At 41.7% G+C, this 13483-nt stretch overlaps 1 protein-coding gene across 1 annotated transcript; it reads left to right on the top strand.

The window, feature by feature from the left end:
- Positions 1 to 8987: 8987 nt before the first annotated feature.
- Positions 8988 to 12554, top strand: LOC139633116 (protein L-Myc-1b-like). The gene is made up of 3 exons (XM_071498545.1): positions 8988 to 9297; positions 9810 to 10438; positions 11177 to 12554. The coding sequence occupies exons 2-3, from the start codon at positions 9895 to 9897 to the stop codon at positions 11782 to 11784; spliced, it is 1152 nt and encodes a 383-aa protein (XP_071354646.1). The 5' UTR covers positions 8988 to 9297; positions 9810 to 9894; the 3' UTR covers positions 11785 to 12554.
- The last annotated feature ends 929 nt before the right edge of the window (positions 12555 to 13483 follow it).

The following is a 13483-nucleotide window of genomic DNA, read 5'->3' as shown; positions in this document are numbered from 1 at the left end:
TACAGCTACTGTAGGTCTACTTATGTCACCCTCATTTACATTGACCCAGCTAGAGTGAAACAAAGCCTACATGGTTGTGGGGTTGTTGGGGTTGTTTGGGGAACTTAGCTGGTCTTATGACATACAATAACCTAAAGCATCTTAATCCTGCAGATTTATTTCCAGCGGAAGGAGCCACACATGGTTGCTGCACTTTATGTAAATGAGTACTTAGGACTGATACACTTACACTTGCATTTTGATCAAAGTTAGCTTTTGTTTTGATTGAATTAAAGTGTAATAGCCTGTAGAATAATTTTCAATCCTGTTTATATTAGAAAAAAAGAGTTAGTTAAAAGGTAATTAAAGTTTACATATGTGTTCTTAAATCATTTTAAATTTAATTTATTTTTTTTATCTAATGAGCAAAACTCCCCATTCACAGCCAGTATTAGCGATCAGGTGCTGGTTGGTTGCAAGAACAACTAAAATGATCAATCAAACTTGACCACCGCACACTGAGGTGACTTCACCGTGTTTTTTGTTGAGAGTGAACAACGTATCCCACCTGTGGCTTCCTCAGGCTCACTCAGCAGAATCACAAGAACGCTCACAGGTGCGATAAATTCACACACATAGGTTACATGACCAATCATCATCGTCTTCATCCTGTTACTTTGAAATTTCTTCAAAAGTTGAACATATTTTTTAAAAGCAAATGTTTTCCAAAACACATGACAACAACATTACACTTTATCAAAAATCACAACATTATTCACATTACTTAGATATACAAAAGTTACACTCTCTTCCACAATATTAACGACAATAAAGGAACTAACCACTGTATACACAACTGACTGCATGAGAAAAGTCAAATTTCTTAATAGAGGTAGACTATGGGTCCTACAGCTGTCCCTCTATATCTAACTCTACTTAATGTTTTCAGTAGCCCTCACATATATATTGAAACTCCTTGGTCATGTCTGACTGAGCCAAAAAGTCACTTGATCTATTTTAAACCGTTATGTGCCTTTTTTGAATTAATCACTTTGCTAGCATAGCTAGATTCATATTTATAGATAATCATGGTGTATGATTACAGTATAAACAAAAATGGTCTAAGTGACTTGGGGAAAACCCCTCCACCAGGGTAGTGGCTGCAGTGACTGAAGATGTTTTTAGATATGCAAAAATAGGACAGGATTTTAATGTGGGCTTTTTTTCCCACTTAATTTGTCAGCAAATTGTAAATGGATATTGCTGTGTAATGGACATTACTGTGCCTTCATCTGGTCTTCTCGTGGAGGTCATCCCTTGATGACCTCTATGAAAGACTTGTGCCAGGTGAGGAAAGGGTGCAGGGGAAGCTGAATCCAGAAGGTTTGTATGGGATGATGTCGCCATCCCAGAGTGGTGTCACTTTTCCTTCCATCTTACTCTCCATTCCTCACAGAGGTATTAATGTCCCTTAATGCCCCTCTTGGACACAATGAATGCTGCATGTCTGGACATACAGTATCAGAAGATGATTGCCAGGAGGGATCTCTGCTGTTTTGCAAAAGAGGACAGAAATGAACATGTGGCCAAATGCAAAAGACAGGGTTGACTAGCACTGTTGTATTTGCATGTCTGCAGCTATCCTATATGTGTGTTTATACATAATGAATATAGTGTAGTTGTGTATTGCGTTGCTGAAAGTACTTTAGTTTATATTAGTTTCATTTGTGAATTACTCTATACAGTTATGACAGAAAGCATATTGAAGCATTTCTAATTAATTTCTGTAACATACACTGTAAGGCCATAGAGAAATGTCATTCTTTTTGTTGTAATGGAATCTTGCTTTATGCCAAATGAATACAGTAAATACATGAATAATACATACTTCAAAGACAATAATGATCCACATTGTAATGTCAGCTGTTGTTAGTGTTTTTTAGGTCAGTGTGGAACGTGAGACAAAGTTGTCTTGTTGAGAAACAAATGTGAGCGGACTGCATAAGTTAACAATTATAAACACCTGTAACATGTAATCACCACTGTCATGTCGCAGGTGCTCAGTAGGAGCTAATTTTAACTTCTTTCGATAACACAATTTTCAGGCCAGTTCATACTGGGGTGAGGTATTTAGTGTAGTACTGCTTTCCAGCTGGTTTGTTTGGGGACCTGAATGTAGCATGTGTGTGTGTGTGTTCTGTGCTCTGAAACAGACCTGTGAGCAGGGTTACATGTTCATCTTTTTGCCCTAAGCATTGTTTCCTCAAACTCTAGTCATTTTGAGGAAGGTCTCTTTTTTTGCCCTAACCACAATACACAGTTTCCTCAAAATCTTTTAAAACCTTTTTGAGGAAGGTTGTGACTCACACACACACACACACACACACACACACACACACACACACACACACACATGCTAACACACACACACACACACACACACACACACACACACACACTTGCCTAACCAGGTCTAACCCAAACAGCTATTTAAAACTTTTTATGTGTGTTAGGCCACCACACTGAAGCTGCCAGAACAGCTTTGACACTCCTTGGCATTGATTCTGTAAGTCTCTGAACTCTACTGGACACTGTTCTTCCAAAAGATATTCCCTCATTTGGTGAGCACTGTCTAACACATCAGTCCAAAATCTCCCATAGGTGTTGACCCCTTGTGCCCTTTAGATGGAGACATTGTTGACCTCTTTCTCCACTAATTTTTCAGGTTTTTCCTGTATCTGCATCTGTTCTTGTTAAGTAGTTAGTTACACAGAATTATCAAGTATCAAAAAAGTTAAATGCTCAAGTAAAGTACAAGTACCACTAAACTGAACTGAAGCGCAGCACTTGAGTAAGTGTGCATTGTTGCCACCACTGGTGGCTAAAGAAAATGTGAACTATCTGAAATCTGAACCTTACAGGTAAAAACTTTTATTGTGCCGCCATCTAGTGGACATCACTGTAACATCACAACATGCTGTTCTGTAGGCATTTCACAAAACTGTAAAAATTTCTGAGACTTTTTGATTAGATTCAAAAAACATTCACCTATAAGTGTTTAGTTTTAAGCACAAGATGAGCTTGAATTGAATGTGTTTCCTCTGATACTGAGACTGTCAGAGGAAAACCTACTGTATATTACATATATTACATATATATATGTGTGTTTGTGTGTGTGTATATATATATATACACACACACACACACACACACACACACACATTTAAAAATATTTTCTTTTTTCAAAATAATGCAACACAAGCAGTAACATTTAAGATATTTGCTATTTACAATGAATAAATAAATAATTATTCTTCTAGTTTAATAACATCATTAGTTTTTATTCCAGGATGTCTTCATGCTTTCTGAGGTTAAGTTGTTCCAACTATTTTGTCTTGTGACCTTTTAAAGTGACACAATATCCATTTGTGAAGGTTGCATATGTCTATGTCTGCTGTTCTGGCAGCAGGTCAGCCAAGGGATGCTTCCTTTATAGATTATGTCATTTTAGTAATTTTTAGACCCCCGAGGAAGTAAACCTATCCAGTATTCCACAATAAAAAAGGGCAAGATTAAAGATAAGTCAGAAAAAATGAACAAAATTTGCACAACAGAATTTGTTTCTCTTTTATCTTGTTAATCTTCTTGCAAACACCTCAGACTCTCAGGGTTGGTTTACTTTATTTCAGCAGAATAAACCTCTGCATCATTTGCAGAGTTCCTCTGTATCAATGCTGCTTTCCAGGGACTGTGCATTCATCAAAAACAAACAAATCATTGTAAAACAGATTGGAGTTTACATTTGAAAACTTGTGAACTAGCTTGTGCCTTTGTACATCCGCCATCAGGCTACTTTGAAACAAAACATTTTTCCCAGATGATGTGGACCCCACCTCAAAAAAGCTTTTGCTCTTGTGTGGCCATTAGGACAATATGGTGGTGGAGCCCATTTAAACAGCCCTCTCAGATATAAAATATAAATTTTTGCGTGATCTCTGCTGCTGTGTCATGAGACTCTTTTCATTACTCATTGAATCTGATTTTACCCTGTTTTTTTTAAACAGGCCATTTCAGTGGTTCAGTGTAACTAAATACATTCACTCAAAACCTCTACCTAAGTACAATTTTATATTAATAATGATAAATATTTATTATTATTTCATTTAATTCCACTTTGTAGGGGGGATCAGAAATGTGGAGAGTTGGAACACGAGTGAGGAAAAACATAATTTTTAGGCCAGAAAGTAAATTTTTTGTGCAAGAATATATTTTGTTTAGATTTTACACTATTGCAGGTAAACTCATATGATTCAGTTTAAATTGTAGCTTCTCAGGCAAAATGTGATGCATGTGATGTGAGTCCAACCACTATTTTAATACAGCTATCTAAACAATGGCTGACAAGGATGGGGTAGGTTGTAACAAATCTTTGAAAGTGTAACAACCATCCTTCTACATACAACTAAGAACACTGTCTTCATTGTAATAATTTTCCTGAATGTCTTGGCAGTGGAAAACAAAGACTGACAGAGGTGTTCTTGCCAGTGCTCTGAAAAAAGGATCTAATGAGGTCACAAAGAAGGGCAAGTCTGTCAGATTAGCTGCTAAGGCGCATGGCATCTGCAATGAAACACTGAGCAGATACAGCAAATCACTGCATAAGCTGAGAGACCGGGTTCCAGTGATCTTCCCTGTGTAGGTTACCAGAACAGCAACAGCATTTTCTCTGAGGCACTGGAGGAAATGTTGGCTTACTATTTGCCTCCCTGGAACAATGTAGCAGCTGTTCCCTAGGATTTGTGAGAAATGGTGTTGGATGTATGGACTGTACTCAGCCGGGGACATGGTTTTAATAACTACCAAGTAGAATAGCAATGTGACATTGATTCACCTCACACACAAAATGCCAGGCAGATATAATAACACTCAGGGGCCATTTTTCTAAGAGGACTCTGACTTTTGATACTTGATGTAGATTTAGCTTTTTTACCTGTTCCCTATTTTATTTAGCCTTTAATTTGTTATATATAGAGTTGTTTGTGACATTTCGCTGCTTCAGACAGTAGCTGAGGTATTAACACTTTCTCTACCACTGGGCAATTCTGCAGTAACATGAGAGTAAAAGGATCAGTTCTCTCAATTATTTACACAGAGCAAACACCAGGTGGCAGCTCAACTCAGTTCATGTGTGCTGCATTGAGGCAGTGGTTGCCTTCAGTAGTCAGTCCAAGGATGTGTCTCTTTGTGATTGAGATGTTGTAATTAAGTTAGTGTTTGACAGAAAGGATGCACTTTTTCTAACGTGTATGAAGCACGTTCCCGACATGTTATTCTCTGTTTTCTTTGATTTGCACTGACTGCAACAATGTTATGTAAATTTCACACTTTCATCAGGAAACATTGCAGCAGTGTGAGAAACCAGTGTATTTATGGCATGAGCATATGCTTTATTAATCATGACCTCAGATGTGGAGGTGTCATTTGAATATCCACAGCAATAATTTATAATTTTAACGCTAGGGTCAGGAACTCAGGCTGTAATCACACCTAATAATCTTTTCATCAGTTCAACACTTTGCTGAGGAATAAATGAAAAACAAATGATAAGATCAACAGTAAAAGCCAAATTGAACGCATGCATTGACAGATATAGCTCTTTGCAATGTGAAAGTTGTTAGCAGGAAAAGCTATCACCCCGCTGGTCACTCTCATGGTATTTTCAGGGGTGTCAGAATATGGTGTTTTACATCCCCAGGGAGCGATAACACTTGTGTGAATTATTTATGTCGCCTTTCTCATCTGCATGGCTTTTCTCTGAGTGCCCGGTTGACTGGTCCCATTTTTAAACCTGCTACAAATTGTATATATACCTTTTTTTTTGACAGGAGGAGAAGGTCAGAGGTCAGGTTGAGGGGGTTCCTGTGTCACGGAGGTCGTGGGGAAAAGGAGGACACCCCCTTGTATAGATATTCTACAGACAGTCCCCCCAAAAACCATCCAAATTCCTCCACTGCATTGTGCCTGATGTTCTTCAGGCAGCTGAGTGGGTGTTGTAGACTACATGAGGACTCTGCTGAGGTGGATCCCACCCTTTTTACCACCCACACATATGCTACTAGAACAATAAAGGACAATGGAGAGTACTCGAAGTTAAGATGGGAGATGACTTGGGGAGCTGGCTATTGTTGGTGTTAAGCATTGTTACCCCAACAATGTCCCTACTGAGGAAAAGATCTCCCAGTTTTAAAGAAGGGACAGAAGAGAAGAGAAGACATGGGCCTCATCTGAATTGTATGGGACCAGTGTTTTTTCTTTCTTCCTTTTGGCCAGGATGAAATATTCCCAACATAGCAGATTGAGGGTTGGTCCACTGTGTAATTATGGGATGTGAAGTTACAGGATCTAAAGGCTGTGATCATTGCTCTGTTGGTGAAAGGATACCAAAATCCCATTGGTGAAGCTTAAACTTAGCTGAAACATCTCTCTTTTTTGAAAATGTCCAACTTATTTTAGATTCAGAACATAAGTTGATATCATAAGGTTTTGCAGATGTGTTCCTTTTCATTTTTTCTTTATTTAGCCTGGTAAAAGTCTCACTGAATTCAAACCTCTTTTACAAGAGAGATCTGGCAAAGAACACATCATTAATCTGAACAACAGTCCTAGTTTGTCTGAGTTACAAGTAATTATAGACTTGTAACCATCTGTGGAAAATAACAGAGTTACCAAAACAGTCAAGTCTAATTGTATATGTACAATTTAATGGTAATGAGGCAAGCTCCATCTGCTGAGGAATTTCTTGTGATATGACCAAATGCTCCAAAACAGCCACTATATGGTTTTTGTAGTGAGACTGAAGGGTCAACAACCGTTTCCAAGGCCAAGAATGAATTTTAAATCTCAACATTTAAACCAACATGGATTCGAGGTGCTTGAAGTGCTAAGAAAAAGGGAAATTTAAACACTTACAATTCCCTGGCAACTGGGCAGAGTCCATATGCTGAGGAAGATCTTTTGATATGATCAAAAGCTCCAGATACTCCAGCTACTGAATAGACTTTGTGGTGAGACTGCTTTATCAAATTTGATTTTCAAGTCCTAAACAAGTTATTTTGCATCTCGGCTGGTGTGTGTGCTTTTCTCTCCTGCTCCCACAATGTCAGGCTGCAGTTGGATTGATATTAAAGCTTGATCCCCTGCACACTTTTTAAAAAGCCATAAGTCAACTATTTTCTGAAATTTTGTAAGGTCTTGAGCCTCCTTGACACGACTTCTTCACCTCTGTCTGGTACAATATTAAATAAATCATTTGGCTGCCTTTAGTGCACTTAAACCATATACCAGAACTGAAGAGGCCACCACGCAGTTGGGGGCATGTGTTTGACCTCAGACCAGTCGCTGACAACAGATGTCCATCACTAATCAGTGTCTTTAACTCGTCCTGAATATGACCAGAGATGCCGGAGGTTTTGTCTCGTCCCCCGAGATGTTTAATCAAGGAGAAGAAGCGCACGCTACGGACCAAACCGATCAATGTGTCGCAGAGGAGGAGGTGAAGGACAGGGGTGTTGTATGATTTTGACCTGGCGTTGTCTGGTCATGAGATGTTGGTGAACTTTGACCCCTTGCTTGCCAGTGAGCATAAAGAATCTGCTCATGCCAGACAATACATCTGCAAATCATGTCTCTACTTAATCATCGGCTGGTTCAATATGGTTCTATCATGGTTAGTGTTTGAATAATTGAATGTTTCAGGTCATTGAGTGCACATGGGTTTTACAGGATGCTGCTGTGGCCTGTAAACAACAATTTAAGACCAAATGCAGTAGTGTTTGTTCAGTGTGTTTGCTGCTGAAGAGCCACTCTCTCACTGTAAAGACGATTACTCATTTCACCGCCACCTGCAGAATAAATCTCAAGTGTGTGCGTGCTCACTGTGTTCCTTTGTGTGAAAATGCAGGTTATCCAAACATCCAGCACGCACTCCACCCTTCATTGTGGGAATGTTTTGCAGCTTGGAATAGAGTACACCTTTTAGCTACTGTATATACACCTTGTAACAGGATGCTGAATATGGAAATGAAGGACTGTCCACGCTGAATTCCTCTCTTTTGTAATACAAATGACGAGTCTTGCTGCTGCAAATCAACAAATGGACAACTTGTCACGGGTCAGTTGTCTTCATGAAGTTTTTCCACGTCTGCTTTGTCGTCTTTTTTGAGATAAATTCAGACATCACTAGCTTTCAGTCAAAAATCTGAATTAAATTAATCGAAAAGCCTGAGTTATACAGAATGAATTTGTTGGTGTTGGGTGGTGGACGCAGACTTCTTCAGGACGTCTGAAATCTGCCAGTTTTAACAGGATTAGGTGAAAAGAGGATGTTTTCCATCAAGGTTGAGACATATCAGATTTACCTCAGGATGTAGATCACAGTCTCTCAACGCAGCCAGAGACAGAATCTAAGTGCATTGTGGACTTGATCTTCAGTGCATTATGTTGTTACAATGAAACATGAATTAGGTACAGTGTGTGATTCATGGTAATTATGCTGGGATGCAGTGGTAGAAGATGTCTTATCTAATTAATGAGACATAATTTATGTTTAAGTTGATACTAAGTTGATCTCTGTGTGTAAAATCTTCATTTACAGAGAGCAAGCTCCAATGGTGTCAAGTATAACGTGGTGGAGTAGAAATAGAAAGCATACATCCTAATGGTAATACCCAACCAAAGTGAGATACCTAAACATTTTACCTACACGCTATAGATGACTTGAGTAAATCAGTGATTTGTAACAAAAATACATTTTCTCCTTCTTCTTCCACCGGTACTGAGCAACAGATATAATACTGAAGATAAAATACAGGCTATGTCAATTATTGTGACCATAATTGGTGTTGTAGACGGGGCGGGGCTGCGCGCCCCCCTCCCTCCCCCGCCTGCGATGCAAACGGAGGGGCTTACCCGGATCGACCGCTGCAGATATTTCCGAGGCTCCTCCCTACACTTTTTTATCGCCTTATAACAGGATATCGCACTGGCGCGAAAAACGCACTGTGTGGCTCCCTGTTACACATTGTGGGGCGGATCTAGTGCCTGTTGTCCGAGCCCCGGCGTTTTGTTTTTTTTTTCCCAGCCTTTTGTTTTTTAAAACTGAACTAAAACATAAGTGCAACGCCGCATCTTTGTATCCAGTCCCAGCTCGGACTGCTGTGTTATCCGTCTGATCCCGGGGAACCGTGGACACTTTGCTCTTTGGCCGCTCGGGGCTTGTCGGTGCCCTAAATTTCGCAGTGGGATTTTGCGGAGAAGCCGGTGAGTAGTTTTACTCGGGTGAAAGTGCCCGTTAAAGTTTCGGGTGCGGAAATGCGAGGTCTGTCTTTGAGATTGAGCCCCCGCTGAGACTGCATGAGTCTACTTTTCTTGCTTTTTCGCCGGATCAGCGCAGCACAGTGGAACAAAGCGCAGCCTACATTCCAGGAAATGCAGCCTGATATATGAGACTTTCACCCGATATAGCATCGAGAAACAAACTCTGCAGTCACCTCATGTGCTCTCCTTTCCATTCAGAACTTGCTGTGAATTATAGTTGACGCCTATATATATAAGTATATTATGTAATAACCTTGTGCGCCTGGACTTCACTGCATAGAGAGCTTCCGCAAGATGCAATCAATTATTAATGTGGTCTCATTTGTAGAAAGTAGGCTGTTAGAGGGATGTGATATCCTAATAGCTCTTGGTGGATACTTGAAATGCGATCATTCATCTGATGGGAGCGACTTTGAAAAAGGATCACTGCTAATCACTGTGATATTTCCCCTCAGGTTTTGCAGGACGTTCTTCAGGGGCGACTGGTGTCATTCGATCATTTCTGGGAATAAGCTCTAGAGGATTTTATTAGCTGGAAATATGGAGTTCGACTGTTATCAGCACTATTTCTTCGATGATTTCGACACCGAGGAGGATTTTTACAAGTCAACCGCACCAAGCGAGGACATATGGAAAAAGTTCGAGCTGCTGCCCACCCCTCCCATGTCTCCCACCCGGACTCTCAGCGGTGCTGCCCTGCACCTTTCCCCGGGAGACAAGCTGAACTGGCTGTCCAAGGTGCTGGGTCAGGACGAGGAGTGCGAGGGTCAGTTCATCCCCGATACGGAGGAGCTGTTCGGCAACCTTAGCTCCATCATCATCCAGGACTGCATGTGGAGTAGTTTCTCCGCCAGTAAGCAGCTGGAGAAGGTCAATGGGAGGATGTCAGCTGCGGCGCAGACCGGTGCCTCCCCGCTGGCTCAGATCTCCGTGAGACCGAGCAAAGCGCAGTGCGTCTCGCCCGCCGGCCCACTCGCCGCGTCGGCGACAGACTGCGTCGACCCCGCGGCTGTTCTCACCTTCCCGGCAAGCAGCTGCAGGAAGCCGGCGTCGTCTGGCTCCGAGTCTCGCTCCGATTCCTCTGGTAAGGGAGCAGTCATGCTCTAAATTGCCCCACCCTGCCCCTGCCTCAGGATTATATTGCCCTCTAACAATGCGTAATTTGGAAAGCTGGGCTGCTGTTGCATAACTGTGGTCTGTGGTGCAGCGGGGTTATCCAGCGCAATACAGGCAGTCATCTATAAAAGCTGTGTTTTCACTCTCCCTTTGACAATGTGCCACATGCTCGCTCTGAATACGCATGCAGTCTTTTAAAAACCGCGCCCTCGTCACTTTTGCTTGACTTTCCTCCTTTCAATATCTTCCACTGGCACTGCATTACAATCTGAGTGCGGTAGAGGGGCGGGGTGACCCAGTCCTGGTGATTTATTACTACTACACACACAGCGACAGACCGTGAGAGCAACTCTTTCACATTTCCCAAATTAGGGAAAGCCCCCTGCTAGCAGATCTCCTCATTTAAATTGTTGATGAACGCTCAATGACAAAAGCGTGAATTCCTGCATGCTTTGGCATGGATGACCACTGCTGTTAACACCTCAGCCCCTGCCCTGCCCTCCTCTGATAGAGGAACAGTGATCTGCCTGCGTGGTTAAGGAATGCACTTCCTTATAGTCAGTTTAGTTAAAGTTTGATTGAGCTCCACTGTGTTCTTAGGCAGGCATGTGACGCTATCAAGTATTTTGTAAAGGGTGCCATTGTAAAAAAATCTTAGTAGCAAACCTTGTGTGTGTTGCTGAATTATTTTTCTATGTGATGACAGATGATGAAGAGGAAATCGATGTGGTTACTGTGGAGAGCAAGCAGAACCGGATGCGGCTGGTGAATGTCAGAAAACCAGTCACCATCACAGTCCGGGCCGACCCCTGCCCCAAGCGCTTCCACATGTCTGTCCACCGGCAGCAGCACAATTACGCCGCCCGATCCCCAGACAGCGAGCCAGAACCTGAGGATGATGAAGAAGACGAGGAGGAGGAGGAGGAGGAGGAGGAGTATGAGGAAGAGCCTCAAAGCAAGCGTGCCTGCACAGCATCCAGTCAGCATCTAGGCTCTTCGGCTCGCGTCTCCCAGCCTGCCTCCCCCTCAGAGACTCCCCAAAACTCAGACACAGAGGACACTGACCGCAGACGGAACCACAACTTCCTAGAGAGGAAGAGGAGGAACGACCTCCGGTCTCGTTTCCTGGCCTTGCGGGATCAGATCCCTGGCCTGGAGTCGGCCAAAACTCCAAAGGTGGCCATCCTGACCCAGGCAACAGAGTACCTCATGGAGCTTCACACCAGGGAGAAACGGCAGCTCCAGGAGAAGAAGCGGCTCAAATCCAGACAGCAGCAGCTTCTCCGCAGATTATCTGAACTGAAGCGCTCTTGAGACTCAAAACAAGTGTGCTTTTGAAATGAACTGCCTCATTCACAGTCAAGAACTTTGCTCTCAAGTTACCTGTCACTTTCTAAAAGCTACAGTTTTTATATAACCACATGCCTCATGTAAATAGCCGTGAAATAAATTCTGTGTGGGATACATTAATATTGCTGTGGGCTTCCGATGAGTTGACTGTGCTGGCCTGTGAACCTGTTAATGGGGAGGAGCAGTTAGATCCCTGTGTGCTGTGTTTTTTTAAATTTTTTTTCTTTGCACAGTGTTTTAGTTTTGAACACGGCGGGTAAATGAATTGACTTTTATAGCTATGACCAAGATATTTCCTGGTATGCTGTGATGAAACAGCCTGTTTGTTAATAGTTTACCAGTGTGATAGCGAATCTATGTAGCCTTCCGGATGTGTGTGGAAGTTGGCTGAGAGGTCTTCATTGCACACTTAAAATGGAGTGAAGTGTGAGTGTCTTTCTGTGTACATAAGGGTGCATAAGTACATAAGTTTGTATGACTGACTGATGTACAAATTGTTCTGTAAATAATAGCTTATCGCTCCTGTTGGAGGAGACAAAATCAAGAGTTGTCATCGGGTATTGCTCCTCTGTATGATGTGCCACCAGGCACAGAGGAGCTTCTATTTTGTTAAGAAAATAGGAAAATGGACCAAAAAAAAAAAAAAAAAGTAGCACTGCTGTACTTTATATTCACATGTCACTTTGTGATTTTAATGCTTCTCCTGATTTTGGTTGATTTCTCTTTTTTTTTTTTTTTTTTTTTTTTAAAAAGCATGCTAACGTCAACAGCAACATTAAATTTTTATACCATGTTTGCATACAAACCTGACGTCATGGTGTTTTATTCAAATGTTACACAATGCTATACACAAGGTATTGTATTCCTCTATAAAAATGAATCTCACAACATCTTGACCTTGCCATTTCAAAATCACCCCCCAACTTCCATTAGTTTCTATGGCAACCCCTAAGAAAACTTAAACCAAAGTGAAACCTTGATTCAAGCGTTATAGTCAGAAGTGATAATTGACACAGATTTTTATCATGCATTGCGACTGTAGGAAATGTGTACCACATGCTGCTGTGGTAGTGTCTCTCCAGAAGCTCAACCTCCTATCACACACAAATCAGCTGTAAATGAGGGCAGATCATTACAAAAATGAGCCAACTGCTTAATGTTGCCGCTCTGAGTCACTTTGTGCTGTGTGTCAAATATACGCGCACGTCTTGCGCACCAGCTGCTGGTCTGCAGAAGGTTAGACTGAGCTTGTCCTTGAGACTTGCCCTTGACGAGAGTGTGTGTGATACCGTCGTGGATCCTCCCCTCTGCAGTGGCTGCTGCATGCTGGGCACCTGATGTGCTCTGAAGTAGGTTACACACACACACACACACACACACACACACACACACACACACACACACACTATCAGTATCTTTAGAACAGTCCCCTGGGTTTGGAGACAGAGGTTGTGTGAACTGCTACTTGAATCCAGTGCAGCTATTCACACAGGTATGCAGTCAGAGAGCAGCACTGCGTCATGCAAGTGGCTGTAAAATGGCTTGTAAATGGAAAAAGTGAAAATCTCTCTGTGATTTTTACATTAGTGTTCAAGACTACTCTCTTTTCCTCATTCATGAGGCTTGTATTTGTTGTGTGACAGGCCTTTTACCACCCTTTATT

The sequence above is a fragment of the Trachinotus anak genome, unplaced genomic scaffold, assembly GCF_046630095.1.
Source record: "Trachinotus anak isolate AG129_WGS33_773 ecotype Australia unplaced genomic scaffold, CSIRO_AGI_Tana_v1 ptg000015l, whole genome shotgun sequence".
Lineage (NCBI taxonomy): Eukaryota > Metazoa > Chordata > Actinopteri > Carangiformes > Carangidae > Trachinotus > Trachinotus anak.
This window is presented reverse-complemented; position numbering and strand designations above follow the sequence as displayed.